Consider the following 27784-nt stretch of genomic DNA (forward strand, 5'->3'; position numbering starts at 1 on the left):
GCGGAGCTTCGGGGGAGCGGGTTCGCCGTCGCCTCCGCCGCCTCCGCGCTCGGTGGCCCCGATGCCCGCTCGCGGCCCTCCGCTCTCGGGAGCCCCGGCCTGCCGTGCGGGTGAGGCCCACGCGGGGAGGGCGGGCGGCGGCGGCGGGACGGTTGGAGCGCGGGGCCCGCGGGGGGCGGCGGGGGGCGCGGCCGGGCCTGGACGAGCGCGGGGGCCCCGGAGCCCGGTCCTCCACCCGCGGCCTCTCTGGATGTGGTCGCCCGTCGTGAGAGCGGGAGCTGGGCCGGCAAAGGGGGTGCTGCCCCCCCCCCGCACCCACTTACTCCGGCCTGCCCGCGACGCGTCGGCCTCCGGCCCGGTCCCCGCCCTGCGCCGCCAGTGGGAAGTTGCACGTTCGGCTTCTCCCTGGGAAAACGGGGCTAACTGGGCCCCGACGCGCGGCCGGGCCCCGGCGCGGGGCCGCAGACACCCCGCCTCCTCCCCCGCTCGCAGCGAAACAAAATTAGCCGAGCTTTGCATGCCAGAAGGTAAACTAGAGGTTACCGAAGACCCCAGAATTACAGACTCGAGGCCCGGGCCAAATGCAGCATGAGTTCTTCATTGTGTTCTGCCTGTGTGTGATGAAAACACCTAATTGTCTGGTCCTGGATGGTATTCTCTGCCTTCGCTTACCTCCGGTGATCTCGTCATGGTCCCTTGTCCTGGCACATTGGAAGAATTATGCTAATCTGTATCAAAACTTTATATCAGAGTACTAATGTGTTGCATCTTGAATGCACAGCTTGTATTCTTGTAGTGCCCACAGGGAGTGCGAGTCAACCCTTGACTGTAGGAAGAAGGGAGAAAATTGAAAGTTGATTGAAGGATTTATATTCTCTGCATATTTATTTAAAATAGACTACACATGAATAACGAGGAGGTTCAGAGTATGGGAAGACCAAAGAATACATATAAAATGTATTCTTATATATATATATATATATATATCTGTGATCTTGAAACAAGTGTAATGCTGTGAGCAGGATATTTGAGGAAAAAAAGTGACATTATTAAAAGCCAAAGGCAAGTAACTTGCGTGGGAAAAAAGAGAACTTGTTCAGCTCACCAGAGCAGAGAGATATAATCTGAGCGAATGAATGATGAAGGGTTTCCCATGGCACACAGACTTTGGTGTGGATACACAGGTTTCTAGAAGATTCTTGTACTGGGCATATTTTGAAAGGAATACTTTTTAAAAGGGGTTCTTACAAAGAGTGGGCACCAATGGCTCACACTTAGCTACTCAGGAAGCTGAGAGCTGAGGATCAAGATTTGAAGCCAGCCCAGGCAGGAAAGTCCATGATATTCACCTCCAGTTAACCACCCCAAAGCCAGAAATGGAGTTGTGTCTCAACTGGTAGAATACTAGCCTCGAGCAAAAAATCTTAAGGGATAGTGTCCTTAAGTTCAAGCCCTAGCTCCCCACTTCACGTCTCAAGGAGTAGTGTTCACAGTGAAAGCACAAATGGCCAGCCACAGAATCTATCTTCAGTGACGATAGCTGCTTTGTTGTCCTAGAGATGTGTTTGAGGGTGAGCTGACAGGACTTCATGAACAGGGAGTTTTGCCCAAGAGAACTGGGAACCAAAGCTGAGCACTGGTCACCTTGTCATTGGAGAGGTCCTCCTACACTTGAGTTTGGCAGGCCATAGCATTTGTGTTAGGACTGCAACTCCCCAGTCTTGGATTAATTGAGTTTGAGATGCCAGGATTTAATAAGGCTCAAGATGCTGATCTAGAACTTGAGGGGAAGTCCTATGCAGGGCAAAGGTGATCATTGCAAAAAGGGACAGGATTTTTACAAATAAGCAATGGGAAAAGATTGATCGTGACTAATTACTATACAAATATTGAAGAAAATATAGATCATAAGTGCAACAACAGACATTCTCCTTTAAATGGAGAATCATTCCAGTTGTTCTGCTGTGTCTTTTACCATAGCTGAGTCATAGTGCCACTCAGCAGCCTGCACTTCTCAGCTCACTCTCAGACAGTTATCTTCTGAACCCCGTGGTTCCTATTTCCCTGCAATCCTTTGATATTGAAATGGATTCTTTTTTTGGAGAATCCTTCATGTCATCCTTTCTGACCCTTTCACCACAGTTTACCTGTTTATGATTTTGATTATGTTCAAGAGCTCTGGGATGGTTATTGGTTGTCAGCTTGATTGGACAGTGAAGCACCTAGGAGATTACACCAGGGGAGTGGGGGGAGACCTGTTCTGAGAATGGGTGACACCATCTCATAAGCTGGGAGCCCAGGATGGCATCAAAGATCACCCACCAAGGACAAGCATATTTCTCTTTCCCTTCCCTCCTCTTTCCCTTTTCTCCTTCCTTCCTTCTTTCTTTCAGTCTCCCATTCTTCCTCTCTTGCCTCCTACCCTCTACTTTGAAACCTCTAAACCACCTTTTATCCTGAACTATTCTTTCCTGGATGAAAAGTCTAACTCAAGTTCTGTAATGCCTGAATTTCATCAGAAAAGTCGTTTTCCTTTGCAGTTCCTTTGTATTATTTTCACTGTTGTCCTTAAGATTCAATGAAACATAGAGACACTGACCCATGACCAAAGGGGCCTTATGTCACTCAAGGATGTTTAAGGAGAACCTTGCCAGCTGAAATCCCAGCATCCATGCATCTCTCTGGTGATGGTCTGAGGTAGTTTAGGACTTTAAAAGTATGGCAGCTGCATTAGTGTTTGCCTGCCAAGGCTTTGGTGCCACGATTCTTTAGCTGCAAGGACAATTGAGTTTACATTGTAAGATCAGATTACCATATCATTGCCGCTGGCAAGAGTCATTTATACAGTTTGTTCTGAATAAAATTAATCACTTGAACAGTTTATGAACTGCCTTTTTTCTTTTTCTTTTACTTTTTTTTTTTTTTTTTTTGCCGGTCTTGGGGCCTGAACTCTGCCTGGGCATTGTCCCTCAGCTCTTCAGCTCAAGGCAAGCACTCTACCACTGTGCCACCTTCCCAGCCCCTGAACTGTCTTTTTTTTCTGCTTTTAGCCACAAGTTGTTTTTTTCTTTAAAAAAATAACAAAAACTTACACTAATTTCTTTTTATTCTTTTTTATTAGTCTCTATAAATCTCAAAACCAGTTCTAAGACAAGCACCAGGTAAAAGAAAATTTGCTAAGTATGCTGTGCTTGTTCTGTACTTCATCTTTGAAGTGTATTCTCCTTTCTTGCCCCCACCTGAAGTCTGTCTGTCTCTTTCAAGGACCCATTCCTTTAACAGGAGCCTTTGCCTTCACTGAGCTATCACTAGTCTTCTTGATCAGTTATTTCCTAGATATTAGTATTTATTTCTGTGCCGGTCTGCAGACTCCTTGAGACCTATGCAGTTCAGTTTGTTACTCCTTCTCTTCATAATACCGATCATTGAATCATTAAAGGTTACCCCCCCCCCCCCAGGACCAGTTGGTTTCTAATGGTGGCTTTAAAATGTTAGTAAAACTTGCTTTTCTCTGATGCCTAGTTCAACTACCACTTAATTATCATTGATTCTGTAATGTGCTCAGATTGGAATTACTGTATCATGAGTTCTTAAGATTGGTTTTTCTGGATATATACAGCTGGAAACTGGTGATACATCAGTGAAAGGTAGTTTGTTAAAGGCAGTTTTGTAGTTCTAATGATGAAATTAGTATGTGCCCTTTGAAAAATATAGGTAAGCCTAGGGAAGAAAAATAAAGATGACCAAGAATCTGATTGCTATTTAGAAGTAAGCATTGTTTCCATTTTCCCTATATGCACAATGTAATGTTTTTATATTTTATATATGGAGGACATCTTTCCCTGTCAATACATACAGATCTACTTCATCACCTTTGATAGTTACATTGTATCTGTTGTACAAATTTACCCTAATTTTACCCATCCTCACAATGGTCAGTAGGTTTGGTTGTTTACTTGCTTGCTTGTAGTGGGAGGGATTGAATCTAGAGCCTTGCGCATACTAGGCAGGCACACTACCCCTGAGCTACATCCCAGGCCTGTAACCGACATTAGTAGTGGTGTTCTGCTCTTGTGCACAGTGCTATGAAGAACATCCTGTACCTAGTTGAGTGAAGTCTATCCTGTTGCTTCCTAAGGGTGCCCTGTGTGAACGTGGTGGGTAGAACAGAGGGTACGCACATTTAAAATATTCATGTATGTCCCCCAGCTGCCCTTTGACGGTTGGTACTATTTAGACTTACAACAGCACTTGATGAAAGTTATTGCTCACTTGTATGGCAGACACTGGTCACTAGGGAAAAGAGAGACAGGCAGCCCCTGCCCTTGTAATGAGAAAGTCAACCCCAAGTACAATGCCACAGCCCACTGCAGGGGGGACTACCATAGAGGAGGGGTGCTTCTGTCCTGAGAGGTAAAGGGACCCCAGGAGGAATAGTGTACAGATGCCGAGGACGGGAGTGGAGGCATTTCCAGGTCTTCAGCTGATGTTTACTGTGCGTCTGTGGGACTTGCTCAGTGCCATCCTAAGAACCGTGATGTCAACCATGTGCACCTGTGGCAAGTGCAGCAGCTGAGTGTGGCTGTTGAGCACTTGAAATGAGGTGGGTTGCTTTAAGTAGCCACCCACGGCAAGTGGCTGCCGTGCAGGACTAGCTCCTGAGGAGCTGCTTTTACGTCCTGTGGAATTAGACTTCTTTCCCACAGTGACAGGGAATGCCTGGAGGCGGGAGCCCCTCTTGGTACTGGACCTTTTTGCATCCCAGAGCTCTGAACCTTGTTCACCTTGCCAGGCCTTTTCCTAGGGTCTGCAAAGGCAGGAGTACAGTGGTGAAACAAGCCGACCCGAGCCTGGTCCCTGTGGTGTGCACATTTCTTCAGAACACACACATGTGCATACACACTTGCACACATGCATATGTCCTCCTACTGGAGGACAGCGGGAGAATGTGGGATGCACACTAGAATCCTCACTCTTCCTCTGAAGCTGCATGATCTTCAACAAATCACTTAGCCTCTGTCGCATCTACTAGGTGGTAAGGAGGACTATAAATATTTGCAATAAATGTGGGCAATTGTAAGTACTTACTAAAGAGGGAGGAAAAAGGTAAATCCTGGGAAGGAGCTAGGTGGGAGGGAATATTGGCAATTATTGACGCCCCCCCCCCCCAAGAAGGTGACGTTTGAGTAAAGACCTGAGGAGGTGAAAAAGTGAGCCAGCCAGATGACTTCCAAGCAGAGGGAGCAGTGAAGTCAGAGCCCGGGTTGTGGCCAATAGATGTGGCCTCCAGTGCAGCTGGGATGCAGTGGGAAAAGGAGAGAGGTGGTAAAGTCAGAGCAGAGCAGGGGCCAGGCCTGCAGGACTATGAGTGGCCGAGTAAAGCTGGGGCATGTGATCGCACTGGCCATGGAAGGCTTCTGAGTGCCAGGAGTAATACAAGCAGACCCGTGTGGAGGAGCGCGTGCATAGCAACTGCAGGGCAAGAATTCTTCCTGGGGCTCTTGGGACAGTGAGTCTCTGAGACTTCAGAGAACACATAACATCTGAGAGCCTCCACACGGCCATAGAGAAAGGGAGTCAGCAGGTGGCGGCCCACATCTGTAATCCTAGCTACTCAGAAGGCTGAGACCTGGAGGTCCTTGGTTCAAAGACAGCTTGGGCAGCAAAGCCCATGAGACTGTTGAGTAACAAAATGCCAGACTAGAGGTGTGGTTCAAGTGATAGAGTGATTGTTATAAGCAAGAAAGCTAAGCAAGAACAGGAGGCCCCAAATTCAAGCCCTGGTGCCAGCACATGAACACAAGAATAGGGAGTAGGAAAATTTTAGGTATGCTAAAGTTAAAGGGAATGTGTCTGAGAATCAGATGTGGAGAGCAGCAGTAGGCTGTGATTGGCATGGTGAGGCAGAATCAGATTGGTTGGACATGGGGACAAGTGGGTTGAAGTAAAGAGGGTGGAGATGGCTGCATAAAAGAAATGGCTTCTGTGGTCTGCAGTATCTAGATGGAGATTATCTCAGGGGGACGAAAAATGCCTATCTTACATAGCTCAGAGGAGCTGGGTGGAGAAATTGCCTGCTAAGTCTGATGGGTTGATCATTTCAACAGGATGAGGCTAAGAACAGTGATTTAGTCAGAATAGAAGGACTCTAGACAGAACCCTGGGAAACACGGGAGGGGAGGAATTGACAGATAACCAGAATACTCAGGACCCTGGCATTGCAACAGCTGAGAAGTAGACCAGAACTGATCAAAGTCTTGAGAGGCCTGAAGAGGTGAAACGGTACTCCAACCAAGAAACATCCTGTGGTTCCAGCAACTTAGGAGGAGGCCAGGGGCTGGAAGAAGAGAATGGAAAGGGAACGGACAGCTGACTGGGGGCATAGCACCTTACTGTACTTTGAACATAAAAGCAGAGTCTTAGTGGACATCTTTCAAGTGGATGGATACTTTACATTCCCATTCAGTTATCATTCTGCCCACACCCCATTTCTCAGATTTTCTTTAACAGTACTGTACAGTGTTTGAGAAATGTGATGTCTCAGCACAGGGATCATGTATGCAATGGCATGTGGCTGGATTTCAGTATGCTCGACAGGTCTCATAGATACTATGATTGTGCCTTCTTTGATTTTCTTGTTCCTGAAACAGGCATGCCCTAACTCCATGAAGACCCCAGTACTGTTTCTGTCCCTGTGCGTAAGAAGCTCTGAGTCCCACAGTGTTGCCTGGCCCCTGGCCTTTCAGTATGGGGAGGTAAGTGATGGGTCTCATCGCCAGAGGTTGGTGCAGTCAGCTGAGGTTCAGGTGCAGACAAGGCCCGTGGCTTGGGCTAGAAGGGCACTGAGGTGCCCAAGAGGTCAGAACTGAGTGGGTGATATTTCACTGGGTTAGCACCATACCTGCCCTCAAGGGAGCTGCTTCAGTCCATAAAGCATTTTTAAAAGCAAAAAATATTGAAATTATCCAGGTGCTGGAGGCTCATGCCTGTAAATCCTAGCTGCTCAGGAGGCTGAGATCTGAGGATTGTGATTCAAAGCCAGCCCAGGCAGAAAACTCTGTGAGACTCTTATCTCCAATAAACCACCAGAAAACTGGAAGTGGCACTGTGGCTAGCCTTGAGCAGAAGAGTTCAGGTCAGTGCCCAGGCCTTGAGTTCAAGCCCAGGACCAACAAAAAAAAAAAAAGTAGTATAAAAATTAACTGTAGAATAACAAATTTCAACCTACAAGCAGTGTGCTTTTGTTTAAAAAGTCTAGTAATAGTTCTAGAATGAACTAAAGGGAAAGACAGAAGAAAGGCTTGCTGTTGATTGCAAAAATATCTCAAAGGAATCTTTCTAAAAGCACAGGACATAGCATCATTTATTGATGTTGTTATGGGGAAATTATTAAAAGTTACTGTTCTTTCCCATTCCTAGGTCATCTGGGAGAAATTTCGCTGGAATTCACTGTTAAAGTCACACCTCTCAGCTGGGTGACAGTGGCTTATGCCTGTAATCCATAGCTACCCTAAAGGCTGAAAGACTTTTTTTTTTTGGGGGGGGGGTGGTGTTGTCAGTCATGGGGCTTGAACTCAGGGCCTAGGCACTTTCCCAGAGCTCTTTCACTCAAGGGTAGTACTCTTCAACACTTGGGCCACAGCTTCAGTTCTGTCAGTTAACTGGAGATAAGAGTCTCATGGACTTTCCTGTCCAGACTGGCTTTGAATTCACAGTCCTTAAATCTTAACCTCCTGAGTAGCTAGGATTACAGGCGTGAGTCACCAGCATCTGGCCCAATGAGACTCTCATCTCCAATTAAGCACAAAATAAAATTAAATAAAAATGTTAAAAAAAAAAAAAAAAAGCTCAGGAACAGCCCCCAGACTCTGAGTTCAAGCCCCAGGACCAGCGCACACACATTCTCTCTCTCTCTCTCTCTCTCTCTCACACACACACACACACACACACACACACACACACACACACACTTCACTTTTCTGAAGCTGTTTACCTATGAATGGATGGTGTTATGTCCACTAGGCAGCTGCCATTTGCAGGCCTTGCTTACAACATGCATTTCTATATTCTCAATCTTCCTTTAGTTTTATTTTCTTTAAACTGGAATAAATTATGGGTTTATACATTTATCTGATTAAATTTCTAAGCTGTCTACAATTCTTTCTGGAACAAAACAAGGTAAGAATCTAAATTATACTCCCAAGGAAAGAGGAGACTATAGACATGTAACTGTCAGGGTCTCATTGTCATTTCTATCATTGTAGAATGTGTTCTGTAACAGAATTGCAGCATGGAATATGTTAGTATAGAGACAGCAGCTGGCAGGGACAGAGGGGCTCAAGCAGACGTTTTACCTCTAGTCGAGGGAGGTCTGTTTGGAGCAGATTGCTTTAAAACATGTTGTGTTTGTTTTAATTTCAGGATCAGCATCTCTTGTCTTTTCCCTGCTTCTTGGCATTTTAGCATCTCTCCATTGGGCTGTCCTCGAATTCTGAATACCAACTTACGCCAAATCATTGTCATTAGTGTTCTGGCTGCAGCTGTCTCACTTTTATACTTTTCTGTTGTCATAATCCGAAATAAGTATGGGCGTTTCTCCAGAGACAAGAAATTTCAAAGGTGAGAGATCAAGCGTATTTTCTACAAGGGTGTCTTATTTGTAGCTGATTTTGTTTGGGCTGTGGAATATAGAGTAGCTTATGCACAACAGAGCTTATTGCTCATAGGTCTGGAGGCTAGAGGGTCCAAGATCAAGCGACCTGCAGTATAGCAACTGTGAAGAAAGTTAAAGACTGCTTGCTGGTTCATGAATGGCACCTTCTTCCTTTGTCTTCACCTGGTGAAAAGGGGCTGAGGATTCTCTGAGATCTCCTTCCTCTTTCTCTGATCACCTCCCAGAAGTAACCAGTGATCAGGGGCCCAACAACTGAATGTGGGAGGGACACAAATGAATATTCAGACCATGCTGGCATTGTCATTTTATAGCAATCTGATTCAAAATGTCTGAGGTTAGATTGGAACATAAAGGAAAAGCAACTGTAGGAACTGGATTCTGTACCGTGAGGCATAAAACCTTCAGCTCTAAATGGTTAACTATTGAGCAGCCAACTCATTGTGTAAGAGGCCCTGGATCGATCACTGCAACATCGTAAGCTCCTCCTGTCTAACGTTGTAAGCAAGTTTTTGAGTTAGCATTTGTAGTTTGGAGAGTTTCCTCTCAAGAATCACGTAAATGTCTGTCATGTACTAATGACTGTGTACCTGACTCAGAGGGAATGCATTAGCGACGGCCCTATATGGTGAAAAGGTCGTTCATGTAGTGGGTGGGTGACCTCTTCACTGTTAGGTGAAGGGTGATATTTTGTTTGTTTTTCTAAACAAGGTACTTGGCCCGAGTCACAGATGTGGAGGCCACAGACACCAACAACCCCAATGTGAACTATGGAATCGTGGTCGACTGCGGCAGCAGCGGGTCACGGGTGTTTGTCTATTGCTGGCCAAGGCATAATGGCAATCCTCGTGATCTTCTGGATATCAGACAGATGCGGGATAAAAACCGGAAACCAGTGGTGATGAAAATAAAGCCAGGTATGGAAAGGAGAACTGCACAGTGACTCCTAACCTGATGGTTCTGGCTTTGGTTCTCTGCAGGGTCTTTTCCCCACAGAGTCCTTTCTTTGTCTCCACACCTCCTTTCCCCTCTTGCTTCTCTTTCCTTTCTTGTCTGTTTTGAATGGACTGACTGCTGCCTTGTTCAAACACCCAGGGCATTTGGTGTTTTCTCTCCTGAGGCAGCTATCACAGTAAGTGAGGCACTGCTCATGTGTCTGCTGGTTAAGAGGGTTTTGTTTTTTTCCCTACTTGTAGCCACTGATACAAGGAATTTGCCTATAACTCAAAATCTATTCTTTTGGCCAGGCACTGGTGGCTCATGCCTATAATCCTATCTACTTAGGAGGCTAAGATCTGAGGATCACAGTTCAAAACCAGCCTGAACAGGAAAGTCCATGAGACTCTTTATCTCCAGTTAACCACCAGAAAACCAAAAGTAGTGCTGTGGCTCAAGTGGTAGAGTACTTCCCTTGAGCTGAAGAGCTCAGGGACAGCATCCAGGGCCAGAGTTCAAGCCCCACAACTGACCCAAAAAAAAAAAAAAAAAAAAAAAAAAAATATATATATATATATATATATATATATATACATATATATTAACTCATGTGTGTGTGCACACTCCAATTCTAAGGTTTGAACTCAGGGCCTGATTACTGTCCCTAAGCTTTTTTGCTCAAGGTAACACTCTACCAGTTGAGCCACAGCTCCACTTCAGGCTGTTTTGATGTTTACTTGGAGATAAAGAGTCTTATAGACTCCTGCCCAGGCTGGCTTCAAATAGTGATCTTTAGATCTCAGCCTCTTGAGTAGCTAGGATTATAGGCATGAACCAGTGGCGCTCAACTTCTCTAACACTTTGATATATTTGTGATTTTTTTTTTTTTTGGTCAGTCATGGGGTCTGAACTCTGGGCCTGGATGCTGTCCCTCAGCTCTTCAGCTCAAGGCTAGTGCTCTACCACTTGAGCCATAGCATCACTTCTGACTTTTTCTGCTTATGTGGTGCTGAGGAATCAAAACCAGAACCTCATGCATTCAAGGCAAGCACTCTCCACTGAGCCACCTTCCCAACCCCTATTAGTGATTTTAAAAATTGTTGCCCAAATATATTTCTAATCAGCTAGGTAAAACAAAACAAAAACACCCATAGGACTTAAAAAGCCAATATACTGTCCAGTTATTAAGATACTGTTCTTTTCTAAGCCAACACAGTTTGTAAAGATTAAAACTTGACTTTCTCTATAGATAATTTATATGAACAATTCTCAACTTTTTCTCTTTGTCACCATATCTATAGGTAACACCCTATCAGGAAGATAGCAAAGTACCAAAGTACCCCAAAATAAGGTTCCAGGTCTTACTAGCCACTGACTGTAGTCAGTAGGTTACAGGCTTTTATTACAGAGATGAATCACTTTTATTTCATCTTACCAATGTGTTGGTTGAACAATAAAACACTAAATCCAAACTCTAAGGAGTTTATCTTTTAAATGTTAAACACCAAGAAATGATCAATGTTTAAGGCAGTGGAAATCCCAGTGACTCATTTGAGCAGCACATGGTTGCACAGTGGAATCACCATACCACATCTCTAAAATGTGGACAAATTCTGCATGTCTTGCAAAAAAATTTAAAGCAGACATTAGTAAGCAATCATATTATAGTTATTAGTATCAAGTATATTTCTTTGAAGGTTTCTTTAAGACTTAGTGAATAACTTAATTTTTAGTTTTCAGTTTTCCTGCCCTTTAAATTTTATATATGCTTTCTCTAGGAAAGGTTTCAGAATTAAAGTTATATTGGAAAAAAAAGTTCACAGAAGAGAAATAAGTAACACATGATAAAACCCTGTGTTTCACCCGCCCTCACACATCAGGTTCCACAGTGACTAGACACGTCTCTTGGAGGAGGGTGAGAATTTATGCCTTGGAGTTGCCCTTTTGAAATGAAGGGGCAGTTCTGCCATCCCAGGGTAAATACTAAGGTTGATGGCCCCTCACTCTGTGCCAGTAACCTTCTTATGCCACCTCTGTCACCTGGCATGGCCTTCACATATAGTACACAGCAAGGCTCTGGAAATTTCCTCAATAGATTCTGGTTACTTTAAATCCTTGTGTCCATTGAAGTTGTATTTGGACTCCAAAGACTTACCTTTTAGTCCGTTTATTGCCAATTCCTTTCACAAATCATTTAACCTCTCTGAGTCTGCGGTTTCCTAATCTATGTGTCCTAATCTCTGAAGTCAGGAGTTTGAAGGGCTTCTAAAGTCCCTCTCCTTTTTAATATTGTAGGCTTAATGACAGCTGTATATATCTGCTCACTTCTGTACACAGTTAGCAAATGTTCGCTGAGTACCTCTGTTTGTCAGACACTGTTAGGGCTGGGAATATAGATTTGAACAAAGCATAGTGTGTGCCCTTGAGACACTGCCATTGTAAATAGACAGGTAATGAGGTAAGTGATCCTGACATGGTATGATGACTGTAGAACTATCAGTGGGGAGACCATGGAGTGTTAGAAGAGCTCCTCTCTTCTGGGGTCCTGCTAGGGTGGACTTCCATGGAGGATGAAGCTGAATGGACATTCAAGAGTTAACTAGGTGAAAGAGGTAGGGGAAGAGAAGGCTGTTCCTGGTGGAAGTACAGAGGACCTAAGTCCAGAATCAGGTGCGTTATAGAAATGTTAGTTCCACATTGCTGAAGCCAGTAGAAGGAACTAGGGAGATGAGGACGAGTACAAATGTGGGTAGGCTGTACTCTTCTAGGGCTAAGCTTTGTGTGGAAGAGGACAGGAAGGAGCTACAAAGGATTCTAAATGGGGAAGTGTCCTCATGGTAAAGAAATGGTGGAGTGCAGTCAAGAAGGAGTGTGTGTTTCTAAAGGCCAGCAGAGGGCAGTAGTGTATAAAGAGCAGTGAGGTACACAGGAACCAGAGATGACATCATTGGAAATCAGATTATACATTGGGGCACAGGAATGGGGTTTTACCCAGGATACTAGCCTGGATGCTGAAGTAGGTAAAGCTGCAAGAGCAGGTTTGCAGTGGACTTGGATTGGGTTCAGACTAGGATGTGTTGGGTCTGGGATGGCTGTGCGAATACACAATGGCAATGCACAGTGTAATGAGCTGAAGGCTGGGGAAGAGCACTGGGGCTAGAAGTAAGACAGTGACCTGTGGATGTTGAAGATGCTGGTAGCAGTGGCACTGCATGAGCTTGCCTGAGTTGGGGGCATGTTTCTTGAATATAGGGTTAAGCTCTTCGGTGGGGTACATAGTAGGGGCTGATGATGAAAAAGAGGGCCTACGGATGAATCCTTTCATGCCACACTTGGAAAAAGTCTTTGAGAGAAGAGGAATATGGGAAGCTAAGAGAATATAGAGTACAATTTGAGATTTTTCCCTGACTGCTGTGTTAGGTAAGGAATGGCCTGTTAATTGGAATGTCCTGTTTCTCCAGGCATCTCAGAGTTTGCTACGTCCCCAGAGAAAGTCAGTGATTACATTTCTCCACTTTTGAACTTTGCTGCCGAGCATGTGCCACGGGCTAAACACAAAGAGACACCCCTCTACATTCTCTGCACAGCTGGCATGAGAGTCCTCCCTGAAAGGTGATCCTCCCCTCCTCCTGTCTTCTTCCTCCTCCTCCCTCCTCATACTCATCAAAAGCAAGACCTTCAAACTTCTTCCCCCAAATATGAACTGGTCCCCAAACCAAAACCCACCAACTACCTTTTAATCCATTTATGACTATAAATTTTAAACTTAACATTTTAAAACCAATCAATTCTATTATTTGTCTTTGTAGTTGCAGTTTTACATCACTACTTGCTTATTTTGAAAAAACTATTCCTAAAATAAATCATGAATTTCCAATGAATTGCTTTGGTTTTAAAATCATTGCATGCAGCCTAGACCAGATCCATGGTTTGGGTTTTGGTTTGGGTTGTGGTTTCTTTGCAAAGCATAAAAGTTGAGCTGTAACCCTGGTGTGTGGATTTGGGTTACCTTGCAGCCAGCAGAAGGCCATCCTGGAAGACCTCCTGACGGACATCCCCGTGCACTTTGACTTCCTGTTCTCTGACTCCCATGCTGAAGTCATTTCAGGGAAGCAAGAAGGTTGGTATCTCAGCCTTCAACTTAGAATCTGCGAACCTCTTCCTTTCAGTCCTCCCCATTCTCCCCAGTGTATTAAATTACTCAATAGTTTAAAATTTGCAATATCACAACCTTGAAATACTATTTTTAAATGCCTCAGTTTGTTTCCTATACGCCTGGTCTTTAGGTCCAGACCTTAAATCCATTTTTTAAAAATCCAGTTTCTATGAAAAGGAAATCTTTGGGATGCTATTTTAGGGAGACTGGGAAGGGAAGTATGATAGAGGAGGTGAAATTGATTGGAATACAATATAAATGTCCATGGAGATATATCAGTGAAATCCTCCTGCATAATTAATATAACGAATTGTAAAATTTAAACTCTCAAAAAAAAAAAACCCTCAGCTTGTCATCACCATGTTTCAGGAACATGTTTTGAACTCATTGTGAAAGAGAAGTTTTACATTCCTTATCTCACTGATAAGGCTTTTGGGGTTGTAATTGCTTAGGTATTAGAACCCCTGAATTACTCACTGGCAAGAAGAAATTATTACTATTTTTTTGTTCAAGACTGGACTCAAACTCAGTATCTGATGTTTTTACTCATTGGCTGGTGCTTGACCACCTGAGCCATGCCTTCAACCCCAAGAAGAAATTCTTAACTTTGATTTACTGAGAAAATAGTTTTATTTTTAAAGAAATTTGGGCTGGGAAGGTGGCTCAGTGGTAGAGCGCTTGCCTTGCATGCTCGAGGCCCTGGGTTTGATTCCTCAGCACCACATAAGCAAAAAGAAAAAAGCCGGAAGTGGTGCTGTGGCTCAAGTGGTAGAGTGCTAGCCTTGAGCTGAAGAGCTGAGGGACAGCGCCCAGGTCCAGAGTTCAGGCCCCATGACCGGACCCAAAAAAAAAATTATTCTACTTGAGAATGAAATAAGTCAGTGAAATTGGGCAATAGTTTGATAGACATAGACATTCAAATGTGCAATATTAATTTCAAAACTCTCAGCCAATCAGTACTTCCTATATGATAGACACTACAGGAATACAGAATAGAGTGGACCACCATTGAGCTACTTACAGGGTCAAAAGAAAATGAAGAGAAAATAACATGGGTGATTTAAAGAGGCAGTCTGAAGAAATTAGCCTCTGTCTGACTATGCCCTAAAGGATAGTTGTAAATCAAACCACCAGAGCAGGATAAGAGGAGGGCTCTGAGGAAGGAGAGGAAGCAGAGTCCCAGTGGAAGAAATGGTCCAATCACTGCAGGGCAGACAGCATGCATTATGGGTAGACACATAGGGGTTTTCACTTGGTTCCTGGAGAGCTAATGGCAATACTGAAAATGAGACAGGTCTTGAACTGTCAGTCAAGAGTTTAGACTTTGTATCCCTCCCTTTAGAATTCTTTGTAATGTGGTTTGGTGATCATGAACTCCTTTCATTTTTGTTTGTCATGGAAGGTTTTGGTTTCACCATCTGATGTATATAGTGTCTGGTATCTTCGTTGGGTAGAATAGTTTGGGTTGGCAGTTGATCTTTAGTGTGTGGATTATACCATTCCAGCTTTGTTCAATAGATAAGCCCAACAATAGAGGATAGGCAGGGCCAGGAAGATTATTAGATGGACTGTCACCTTTTCTTTCTGTAGTGATCTAAGACAAGACAAAAATCAGTTTTACTTAAACCTGGGTAAAATTGTCTCTAAGAAATGTTTTGAAAGTAGAATCAAAGCTGGCAAGAGTGAATAAATGCAAGAGATAGGAAAGGCTTGATAGAAGACAATGGGTTTGTTTTTTGTTTTTGTTTTGTTTTTTGGTCTTGGGGCTTGAACTTGGTCTGGGCACTGTCCTTGAGCTTTTTTGCTCGAGGCTAGCGCTCTTTGAGCCACAGCTCCACTTCCTATTTTCTGATGGGTAGTTGGAGATCAGAGTCTCACTAACTTTCTTGTGTGGGCTATCTTTGAACCGTGATCCTCAGAGCTCAGCCTCCTAAATAGCTAGGATTATAGGCATGAGCCACTGGCACCTGACTGTAACTTAGGTTTTTAAAACCTGTTCATTAGCCAGGACTGAAAAATACATAAATAAGTAAGTAAATGAATGAAAAACCTGGCAATTGATAAGTTAAATTTCATATGAAAATAAAGTATCATAAAAAGTAAAATCTCTAGTATTTTGTAACCCATAAAATTTAAGGGAAGTGAGCTACTGAGGAATTTTGTTTTAAACCTATATAAATGATATAAAACTATAAATATGGAACTTGAAGCTCTTGAGAATCCATTAGAAAAGGATGAAAAACCAGAAGAAATATGTTGGTTTTTAGGAGATATTTTTACTGATTAAAACAAATAGGATTTTGCACAGACTGTACTAAGAGATTTAAAACTTCAGTTTTCTTATTTTTACACCTACAGGTGTGTATGCTTGGATTGGCATTAACTTTGTCCTGGGACGATTCGAGCATATTGAGGAGGGTAAGTTTCGTGGTTCCTTCTGGTGTGTTCTACAGGGAAGTGTGGTTTTTCTGTTTAATGCAGAGGCTGAGAAAGGAGCTAAGTTCCATGGTTCTGCTGAGAATGAGGCAAAAAGTTAACCCAGTTAAACATGGCCTTCCTTGGGAGGAAAAGATGAGTTTGCCTTGTACTAGATAGCATGGAAGTCCGCGGGAACCCACAGCTCCCAGTGCTCAGTGAGTGCTGTGCTCAGTGCTCATGTTCTTTCCAGATGATGAGGCCGTTGTGGAAGTTAATGTTCCTGGGAGTGAGAGCAGCGAGGCCATCATCCGGAAAAGGACAGCGGGTATTCTCGACATGGGAGGCGTGTCCACTCAGATAGCATACGAAGTCCCCAAAACTGTAAGCTTTGCCTCCTCACAGCAGGTTATTATCTGTACAAATTGCTTTCTTTTTGGTTTGGTTTTCATTTAACATGTCTCCATCCATTTCTGTTTTGTTTCCTGAGTCTGACTCGTCTGTAGATTGTTTGCTGAGGTTCACCTTCTCAGCCCAGAAGGAGGAGGCAGGAGGAGGAGGCAGGCCTCGGCCAAGCCATGGCATTTGTGCACTGAGTCCAGCTGGTTTGTTTTCTGAACATAGAGTTTCTCTTTGGTATATGTGTCAGGCACATGCTTGAGGTTTACATTTTCATCACTTCCTTTCTCAACAGGCTTTTAAAAACTGAAGTTAGTGACATCAGGTTTTTTTTAAGTTATAATTGGAGAAATCTTTTTTTTTAAATGGCTCAGTGTCTTTGAACGTTCCTGGAAAGGTTATCTTTACTATCCACACCTCTGAGCATCTTTCCCCTGTGTCAGTCATGTCCTGTGGTCCTCAGCAAGCTGGGCCTTGAACAGAGAACACCAGATCATGTCCCTGTGTGTCCCTGAACTGACACGTGTCCCTTAGCCCTCTTTCTGTCCCATCTGCAGGTATACCCCAAAGCCTGGTCTCCTACACTGTCCCCAGAGCCAGGGCTGCAGAAGCATGTGGTGGCTGAGTGCAGCATAGGGTTGGGCAAGCCTGGGTATCAGCCTCACCCTGTTCTTCCTAGTGATGCGACCTTATCCCACAACTGTGTACACCAGCAGTTTTGTTTTAGCAATAAATGTGGGTTTCATTAAGCCCTCACATAGATAATTATAATATTTAAATAAGATATTGTATAGAATCTATTTATTGTACTTCCAAGCACCTGGTATATACTCAGGAATACTTTTGTGTCTTCATTAAGCTTCTTAGGAAACAATGTCTTAAATTTAAGTGTTAGAATCTGTGCACCTGTTTCATGTTCCAGATATGCCTCTAGAAATGGCTCAAGTCTTCCTCCCTCAATATAAAGTAACAAGTACATGTAAATGAACCTTAAGAAAGACAGAAAAATGTAGCCACAAACTCTCCCCATATAATGTAAGCAAATTAAAAAATCCCCATTGGACTCAATCCAAGGAAAAATCGTCAACATTTTGATAGATTTCATTCTTTGTTTCCTATTTATAGTTTTTGAAAATTTAGTTGTTATGGCCTTATTATTTATATGATTTTCTAACAGTACATAAGCATGTTTCTCTATATTATTATATTAAATATTATTATAACTAACTTAACATTTCCTTGATATCGTACACATAGATGACATCCAATTTTTTCAATCATAAAACTGCATTGGATTCCATAGATTTTTCTGGGTAAAAAGATAGAACCTATATTGCTAACTTCCTTTTTCAGAAAGCCCTAATCTCACCACAGTGTACAATGTATCTGAAATTTCCCAAGTCAAAACCATCTTACTGAATTTTGAAAGAGGCTTAGGAGATGAAGAAAACTGTGTGTTGATCTTTTTTTTGTTGTTGTTCCGGTCGTGGGGCCTGAACTCTGGGCCTGGGTGCTGCCCCTCAGCTCTTCAGCTCAAGGCTAGCACTCTACCACTTGAGCCACAGAGCCACTTCCGGCTTTTTTTTTCTGCTTATGTGGTGCTGAGGAATCAAACCCAGGGCCTCATGCATGCAAGGCAAGCGCTCTACCACTGAGCCAACTTCCCAGCCCTGTGTGTTGATCTTAAATGAACTCGTCTTCGATCTTTTTTTTTTTTAAGTTACTTTTTGTGTGTGTGGTGCTGGAGATTGAATCCAGAACCTTGTGCATGCTGGGCATGCGCTCACCCACTGATCCACACCCCCAGCCCCAGTGTGGCTTTAAAATATTAAAATTTGTCATCCTTATGTCTGCAGGAGGAAGTAGCTAAAAACTTATTAGCTGAATTTAATTTGGGCTGTGATGTTCACCAAACGGAGCATGTTTACCGAGTCTATGTGGCCACATTTCTTGGGTTTGGTGGCAACGCTGCTCGACAGAGATATGAAGACAGAATATTTGCCAGCACAGTTCAGAAAAACAGGTAAAATGGCTTTCAGGAAGATGCTTGCAAACCCAAGTCTCTCCTTATCAAACTCAGATCCAAGCCAATCTGAAAAAGTGTATTCGTCCCTGTAGATTCCCCCAGTTGAGCTGGGGATGGGAATGAGTGGGCCTTGGCGTCACGTTCCCAGTCCAGTGACTAGCCAGACTCACCGGAGGCACATATTTGCTCAGTCTTTCTCTGTCCCAAGCTCTTAGACTCACACCTCACCTGATGGGTGGAAATGTCACCAAGCAAACAGCAAACCAGTGTTGAGCCTTGGGTGATGCTGTTCCTGATTGCAGAGGCCTTTGGACACATCCGCAGGGTATCCTGGAGCATATAGCTAGCTGTGCTTGTCCTCAAGCAGACTGACACGTGGGACTGTCTGGAGACTGTGGGTAGTAGTGGATAAAAACCACATGGAGGGGGACTATCCAAGAGCAAGGAATAATCTTGAAGTCAGAGTTAGCTTAGTAGCTGTATAGTATTTTGAAGCTGGCAAGGTGCATGCCTAAATCCCAACACTTGGAAGACTAAGACAAGATGATCCATCATTTGAAGACAGCCTGGATTACATAGTAGAATGCTCTCTCCAAAAACCAGCCAAAGACAGAAACAACAAAAAGGACAGAGTTGAGCTGGACACCGGTGGCTCATGCCTGTAATCCTAGCTACTCGGGAAGCTGAGATCTGAGGATCATGGTTCAAAGCCAGCCTGGGCAGGAAAATCCATGAGACTCATCTCCAATAAACAACCAGAAAACCGGAAGTGGTGCTGTCCCTCAAGCGGTAGAGCACTTGCCTTGAGCTGAAGTGCACAGGGTCCAAGCCAAGAGTTCAAGCCCCATGACCAAAAAAGAAAAAAAAAAAAAAAAAAGACAGTTTCAGCAGTATAACTATTAAGAATGTTTGTGTGAACTTCTAGTGTAGAAAACGTAAAACAAAGCAACATTCTGTCAGTTTAAATTTAAATATGTAGCAACAAGAGATGGCAATGAGGTGGATTGAGGTTCAAGATCAGCCTGGGCAAAGTGTTAGGAAGATCTCCATTCTCAACAAAAAAGGTGGTGTGGTGGCCCATGCCCGTCCTGTCAACTGCGTGCAAGGCATTAGGAGAAACATCTAGGTTTAGGCTGGCTCTGGGCAAACAATGCAAGACCCTACCTAAGAAGTACAGCAGATGGCAATGGGGAAGTGTGGCTTAAGTGTAGAACACCTGCCTAGCCAGTAAGAGGCCCTGAATTCAAACCTCATACTGCCAAAAAGACTTTTCTTTTTCTTTCTTCCTTCCTTCCTTTCTTTTCTTTTTTTTTTTTTTTTTTTTTTGTTGTTGTTGGTCATGGGACTTGAACTCTGGACTTGGGTGCCATCCCTGCATTCTTCAGCTCAAGGTGAGTGCTCTACCACTTGAGCCACAGTGCCACTTCTGGTTTTCTAGTGGTTTATTGGAGAAAAAGTCTCATGGACTGTCCTGCCCAGGCTGGCTTTGAACTATGATCCTCAGATCTCAACCTCCTGAGTAGCTAGGATTACAGGAGTGAGCCACCAATGCCTGGCCCACAAAAAGACTTTTCAAAAAGCATATAACAATTATTTATTTGAATACCCACATAGGATCAGAAAAGCTACTTGAATGAATTTCATGTGAACACTCAGCAGAAGTATTGCAGGGAACCAAGTGGTAGACTAGAGGTGCAGCTCAAATAGTAGAGCTCTAGCCGAGCAAGTCCCAGGTTCTAAGTTCAAGCCACAGTATGGCTAAAAAAAAAAAAGCATCAGGTAAGTGGACAGCTTTCTTGGACTTCGACGGCAGGGTCTGGAGTGTGTGAGAACATACCGTGAGTCTTCAGGAAGGGGTTGGGTACCAAGTCTCTGAACTATTTTTGGAGCCCTTTGTGTACAACAGATGCAGACCTGTGGAATCTATCCCACAGATAGGAAAAATGCTAGCTTATAGCCAGTTGTCAAAAACAGTGCAACCTAGATCTCATGATAAAATGGCTCTTCGTGCCACAGGCTCCTGAGTAAACAGACTGGTCTGACCCGTGATGCTCCCTACCTGGACCCATGCCTGCCCCTGGACATTAAAGATGAGATCCGACAAAATGGACAGACCTTGTACCTGCGGGGAACAGGAGACTTTGATCTGTGTCGAGAAACCCTCCAGCCTTTCATGAACAAAACCAATGAGACACAGACATCCCTCAATGGCGTCTACCAGCCTCCAATTCACTTCCAGAACAGTGAATTCTATGGCTTCTCTGAGTTCTACTATTGCACCGAGGATGTGTTGCGGATGGGGGGAGACTACAATGCTGCCAAATTCACTAAAGCTGCAAAGGTAACCTGCCCACAATCCTCTGCTCGCTTCACCAATGGATAGGGCAGGCCGTGATCTCCCCTCACCTCGAGGGAAAGATGGTTTGTAGTGCATGCAGCCTGTAGGGTCCTGCTTCCTTGGGTTGGGTCACAGAAGTAAAGGACCCACCCACTCTAGTAACTGCTGGTCACCAGGGATCTCCTGGCAGACTTCTCGCTCTAGCTGCCAGGACACTAATTTCCTCTGCTCCTGACCCCTTCCCGGGTTCCAGGTTCTGTTCCTGTTGGGCTGTGGTGGCTGTTGACATCAGCAGTCATCCAGGCCCCTCTCCACAACCTCGGCACAGGCACTCCGTTCTTAAGGGCTTTCCTTTTTGTTTTGTTTGGCAGTGCTGGGGATGGATCCCAAGCCTTTGTACTTTGTACTTCATACTAAGCAAGAACTCTGCCTCTGAGCTGCCTCCCCAGCTCCCTGATTTCTCTCTTTGTTCCACATTCCTTCCTCCCTGTCAGTACCTTTGTGCAGGCCTCTGCCCATCACGGGTACTATTGTATTTGCCACCCACTTGGTCTTGTGTCTGGTCTTCTCTCTAGCATTCACGCTCCATGTTCTCCCAGGGTGTTTGTGAAGCACATACTGTCGCCTGACTTCTATGTAGTCTTGTGCTTGGGGAATGAAGCTCATGTACCCTCATCTCCCCACCCCCGGCACCGGGTTCTCTCTCCCACCGGGTCAGGTAGCGGTTACTTCCCTCACTCTGTGGCTTCCCCCATGGGTTCATTCTCTGAGCCACAGTTTCTCAGTCCTGGGAAGCAGTTAGGCGAGTAGCTATGTTGGGAGGATGGGGGGTCTACTCAAAAGCAGCACCCAGTGCCCCAGTGCTCAGTGAGTGCCAGCTGTTACGTCACTACAGGTGACTTAGGACAGGGGAGTGCCTCTTTGCCCTCTGTCATCACCGCTGTCTCCTGGTACACTGCTCTGAGCCTCCCCCAGATCCAGGGACTCTGAACAGGTTGAAACACGGCTAGAACTTAAATGCTTGTGATGTAGTTGTGGAGGGAGAACTAAACAAACTTGAAGAGATTGGTTGGGGGCAGTGAAAGTGCCAGAAAAAGGAATGAGTATTGCGTGTGCTAATATGCATCCCCAGGCCTTGAATTTCGTGTGTCTGCTAATTGGAAGGGTATACTTGTTATGAATATGGATTTGATAAGCCATTTTTAAATGGAAGAACGTATTTTGATTAGACTCTTTTTTTTTTGGCCAGTCTTGGGGCTTGAACTCAGGGCCTGGGCATGAACTCAGGGCCTGGGCACTGTCTCTGGGCTTCTTTTGCTCAAGGCTAGCACTCTACAACTTGAGCCACAGTGCCACTTTCGGCTTTTTCTGCTTACGTGGTACTGAGGAATCGAACCCAGGGCTTCATGTACACTTGATAAGACTTTTTAAAAGATGACTTTACCAATGATTTCTTTGGGGTGAAATTGCTTCCAGGATTATTGTGCAACGAAGTGGTCGATCTTGCAGGAACGCTTTGACCGAGGGCTCTATGCCTCCCATGCTGACCTCCACCGGCTGAAGTAAGTACCAGACTGTCCACCCTGGGATGCTTTTAGGAAGACATCTGTTCATCTTGGCCCCAGACTGTTTTTTATCTCCTTCAGTCACTTTTCCTTCTCGTCAACACTTAGCTCCTTTCTAATGGGACAAGTACTTCTGTTCCCACGCATAGCCTGTGGGATTTTTGGCTCCATTTTGCTGTTCTTTCCCCTGACATTCCATCACGCGTAACCGTTGGTCAGGTGCTGTCCGTGCCCAATTCCCTTTGTCCTCTCAGCCAGCCTCCGTCCTTCCCTGAGCCTCCAGAACACCCAGGGCACATTTCCTCTCACTCAGCCACTTCTGTACAGTGGTTATATTTGATTGCTCATGAGTGCATTTTATTATTAGCTTAATTATCACAGTGCTTGCCAAAAGTAGGCCTCTCTAGTAAACATTAAGGATCAGAGAATATCAGAGCTGGAAAAGACTTTCCTGCTTTCTCATTTTGTAATAAATCATGTCCCAAGAAGTTGGAACTTGCTGAGTATTTGCTCAGTAAATAAATGATGGGATATCTAAGCAGTGGCAGGGAGAATCTGTCATGGTAAGGCATTAAATTATACTGTCACTGATTGCATGAGCTAATTGATTTTTGTTCAGCAATACTAGGTTGAACTCAGGGCATGTACTCTACCTCTTCAACTATGTCTCAAGCCCTTTTTGCTTTAGTTGTTTTTCTGAATAGAGTCTTATATTTATGTACAGACTGGCCTGGACCATACTATTCTTACTTATACTTCACTCTGCCTAGTAACACTCTCTCCCATGAGGATGGACTGACAGGCCACATACAGCTTCGATTGGTTTAGATGGCATCTCCTGAACTTTTTGCCCTGCTATCTCAAACTATGATCCTCTCTCTCTCTCAAGTTACTAGAATTACAGGAATAAGCTACCAACCAGGTGGGCTAATTGATTTTGACAGATGAACTGTTCTGTGTTGTGGGACAGGGCCTAGAGCCAGGAAGATCAGCTGGAAGCACATTCAGTTGGCTGCTCAGAGAGCCAGCTTGCCTCCGCCTGTGCATGCAGTCTCTGCCAGAGGAGTCCACCTGACTTTGTTTGTGCTTGGCACTTGCAGGTATCAGTGCTTCAAATCCGCCTGGATGTTTGAGGTGTTCCATAGAGGGTTTTCCTTTCCCATCAACTACAGAAGCCTAAAGACCGCCTTGCAGGTGTATGACAAGGAAGTGCAGTGGACCCTGGGGGCCATCCTTTACAGGACTCGCTTCCTGCCCCTGAGGTAGGCTGCCAGTGTGGCACAGAGAGTCACAAGAGATGTCTGTGCTCAGGGCTCTTGGTGGCTGCGCCTCCCAACATTTGGGGTGCTGCTGTCGGAGCTGTCTGTGGGCGGAGGACTGCACTGTGGTCTTCCCCATCCCCCAACACAGTGCACAGCTCCTTTGTGCTGTGCCCCTTTAGGTGGTGGTTCTCCTCTTTCCGCTCCCTAACTGCTGCAAAACGGTTAAATCCAAGGCAATTGGCCTTTCTGGCCTTGGACCCCTTCTCACTACTGTTGAATAGGATTGTAGACATTTTGACATACGTTTATCAAACTTAAAAGAAGTTTGCATGAAGGCAGACACGTGGACTTTATGAATACTAAATAGCAAGGCTTCACAGGGTCTGACGGATCGTTTCAGTCATTTTGGTGTAGTGCTGAAAGGTTGGACATGAGGAAAGTTGGGTTTCCATCAGTTACATAGTCATAGCTGTGTCGAAGTGTCGAATCTATTTGTTGTCCACTGTCATAATCAAAGGAAAGACTAAGCTTTAGTTGAAGACTGATATTTTTCCCCATTCAAGTTTATAGACCTCCCTCAGGTCACCCATGCTCAGCACCCTGATAAATGAAGTACTAACCGTACTCCACCATTTACTTTAGCACGCTGCACCAGGCCAGCAGTTGGACCCACTACAGAAATTGTGTAATGCAGATATCAATTCTGTTACTCAGATTATATTGCTGGAAACTAGAGGTAACAAAGACCCTACATTGGGCCTACTGTCTGCAGTTTCAGAAGAAAGGAAACTAGCCTCAGTGACCAGGTTCTAAGCTATGTCTGAAGAACTGCACTCACACCAGCACTCACACCAGTGTTCATACTCACACCAGCACTCACACCAATGTTCACTCACCAGCACTTGTACCAATAGGCGCATTCACACCAGCGCTGTCCCTTCACCATCTTACCGTCCTGTTTGTTTCTGGTTTTGTCTTTGTGTGGGCAGGGACATCCAGCAGGAGAGTTTCCGGGCCAGTCATGCGCACTGGCGGGGCGTCTCCTTTGTCTACAACCACTACCTGTTCTCGGGCTGCTTCCTCGTGGTCCTGCTGTCCATCCTCCTCTACCTGCTGCGGCTCCAGCGTTTCCACCGGCGGGCACCGCGCAGTGGCTCAGCTGCGGCCCTCTGGCTGGAGGAGGGCCTGTCCTCCCAGAAGGGCCCCGGCCCCTTGTGAGCTGTGAGCTGCTCCAGCAAGACTGCCTCTGCGAAAAGCCACTTTTGCCTCAGGGTTTCACCTCCACATACTCTGATACTTTGTTTTTCCCTGTCTTTTTGTGAAAACAACACCCATTGTTTGTAAGTCCTGATGTCTGGCAGTGCAGCGTTCAGCTGTTAGGACTACAGCTTTAAACTGAGGAGTAGGAAAAGGGAAATTCACTGGACTCTTGCTGCATAGATATTCTCCAAAAATTAGTAAAAATTTTTGTTTTATTCTATGGTATGTTAAATTATCAACAAATGCACTTTGTGTGGGACAAGTGGAAAAGATACTTTCCCTTCTGTCGGTGAGTTCCTTGTGCAGAATCAAAATGCAAATGCTGTCTCAAAAGCTCAACCTAAGGAGAATGGCACTTCATTTTTATTTATTGCTCAGGTATCACTTTATGTGTTTACTTTGCTGATACAAACATTCAGAATCATTCATAGCCAAAATAGGTGACAGTAGGCACCAGGCGGTAGTGAGATGTGAAAGACGTGAGCTTTGGGCACGAGGTGTGCCTGTGACAGGTGCGAGGACCCGGACGAGGCACAGGGTGTCCTGCAGGCACTCGCGTCAGAATTGACTGGCGCCTTCGTTCAGGAAATACTCCCCTGCCCCTGCGTTGCTGTCGCTTTACCTGCCCATGGATCCTCTGCAGCCTTGAGACACTTCGGTTTTTAAAAACTTAGACAGTTCATAGTTTCCTTGTTTGACTGTCAGGACTAGAGCTGGTGCTCATTGGAGGCACAGGGACATTGCTTAGGAGCACAGTTCTGCTTGCTTAACTGTGTTCGTCTCTTGCAGCTCAAGCTCAGTATTGCCCCCAACTCCCGTAAGGAAAGGTCATCTAGCAGTTGTATCTGGGAGAGCCTCTGTATCACCTGACCAGTTCTCATCGTCACTACTGTATTCGCAACCAACTTTGGCAATGGTGTGGTAAGTCCACACTATGAAAGAAATCTGAATTTAACACAAAAAAAATAAACTCAGGTTTTGAAGAAAACAAATTTGACATTTTAAGCAAAAACCCAAAAAGGACAACGGATTGGCATGTTTGAAGTTGATTTTTTTATTGTTTATTTTTTGTTGGGTTTTTAAATTTTAACAATTCATTTTGTTAAAAAGTTTAGGACTTCTCACTCATAGCTTTTGTTAGAAGTTTTTTTTGTGGGAGTACATGTGTGTGTACACATATTTCCTCACTAAAGCAGTTAAATTCATGTAGCTGATGGTGGATTTTGAGAACCATTAGGTACAAATTAGAAAATCATTGCTTAGAGAGAGAATTTAAATTCTGAAGCCCTGTTTCACTTAAGAAAAAAGTTCTGATATACCGCATGCTGATGACTTTAAAGACTACAAACTTAAAAAAGAAAAGCAAATTCTCTTCTTCAGAATGAGCATTCTAGCAATGACAGAGTCATAGGTAGGAGGTAGAGGAGGTGGCTGGTGTTAGAGTTAATAGGCAGGCTTGTTCCAGAAAGCCCAACACTGGAGTGAGTGTCCCTGTGAACCCCCAGCCACGGATGAGCCTGTCATAGTGTCCCAGCAGGCCATGGGGCCAGTGTGCCCCCCTTGGACTCATAGGAGAGGTGGCTCTGTGGACCACAGATGGTGTCAGTGTCAAAAGATGTATGTTTACACTTTAGCTTTTTGTTACCGTCCAGTTGGAATAGTAAAGCCTGGTAACATGTAGAAAGAAAATTGTTCTTTAAAATCAGGACAAAGGGAAGCCAGCTCAGGAACAGATCTACAGAGCCTCATTAAGACTCTTTCCCGTAAATTGCCCCTCTTTAAATGAGGGATGTGAGTTTGGTCCAGCTCTTGGCAGTTTGGGAGATCAAATTGTCCAACCAAAGAGGTCTTCAGCCAACCCTGAGGATCCCTGCCGCTGAGACACACACCCCCCTCCACCCAAAGCATCCCAAATACTTTATGTGGTAAAGCCATGCTCCTCTGACAGCTCCTTGAAGCAGGGCTTCAAGACCTGTGAGCAAAGGATTTTTAATTAAAAAGTTAATGTATAATCCCTTCACTGGGGAGATTGAGGGGCAAGAGGGGTTGCTAGTTCAAGTCTAGCCTGAGCACAGCAAGATCCAGTCTCAAAAACAAAAAGGTGAAGAACATGCAACAGAGACTATACAAAGCCAAGAAAGCCTAAAATACTTACTAAAAAGCCCTTACAGTTTCCATTACTGTAACAAATACTTGAGGCAATCAGCTTAGGAAGAGAAAAGGTTTGTTTTGGCTCATGACTGGAGAGGTTTCAGTCCAGAATCAGTGGGCCCATTGTTTGGGTCCATGGTGAGGACACCATAGGGGAAGTGTATAGTGGAACAAAACTGCTTGTTTCGTGGTCTGTAGCTAGAGGGGAAGACGAGGGCCCAGGTTCCTTCACCCCCACTCAAGGGCGTGACCCTGTGACTGGAAGATACTTGAGCACTACCTCTCGGTAGTTCTACTACCTTCCCATAGCGCCAGGTTGGAGACCAAGATGTTCACTTAAATGTGCTTTCAGGACAACCATTGCACAGATCCACTGTAGCACTGGCCTGGGAGAACAATCTAGGAAGGAAACGGGGCAGCATCTTAATCCAGCAGCATAGTTGGTTGTCATGAAGCCCAAAAGAGGGCAAGAGAATTGGCCAGACTTCAACCTGACATCTGCTTACGCACGAGTTTTCTTCTTATCTCTGCTCCTAGATTATTTTTAAGACACTGATTATTTTTTTAAGAAACCTATCTTGGGCTGGGAAGGTGGCTCAGTGGTA

The 27784-nt window shown here is 44.6% G+C and overlaps 1 protein-coding gene across 2 annotated transcripts; it reads left to right on the forward strand.

Annotated features, from left to right (window-relative positions):
* Positions 1-27122, forward strand: Entpd4 (ectonucleoside triphosphate diphosphohydrolase 4). 2 transcript variants are annotated; one of them, XM_042697799.1, is made up of 13 exons: positions 1-110; positions 6651-6755; positions 8422-8619; positions 9383-9588; positions 13069-13219; positions 13624-13727; positions 16122-16181; positions 16432-16586; positions 18434-18600; positions 20620-20944; positions 22418-22503; positions 23607-23768; positions 24758-27122. In XM_042697799.1, the coding sequence occupies exons 2-13, from the start codon at positions 6748-6750 to the stop codon at positions 24984-24986; spliced, it is 1851 nt and encodes a 616-aa protein (XP_042553733.1). In that variant the 5' UTR covers positions 1-110; positions 6651-6747; the 3' UTR covers positions 24987-27122. The 2 variants fall into 2 exon arrangements, with proteins under 2 accessions (XP_042553733.1, XP_042553735.1); XM_042697801.1 differs by having other exon boundaries at positions 16432-16562.
* Positions 27123-27784: the final 662 nt, after the last annotated feature.

This window comes from Dipodomys spectabilis, unplaced genomic scaffold (genome assembly GCF_019054845.1).
Source record: "Dipodomys spectabilis isolate Male_0828 unplaced genomic scaffold, ASM1905484v1 ptg000229l, whole genome shotgun sequence".
Classification (NCBI taxonomy): Eukaryota; Metazoa; Chordata; class Mammalia; order Rodentia; family Heteromyidae; genus Dipodomys; species Dipodomys spectabilis.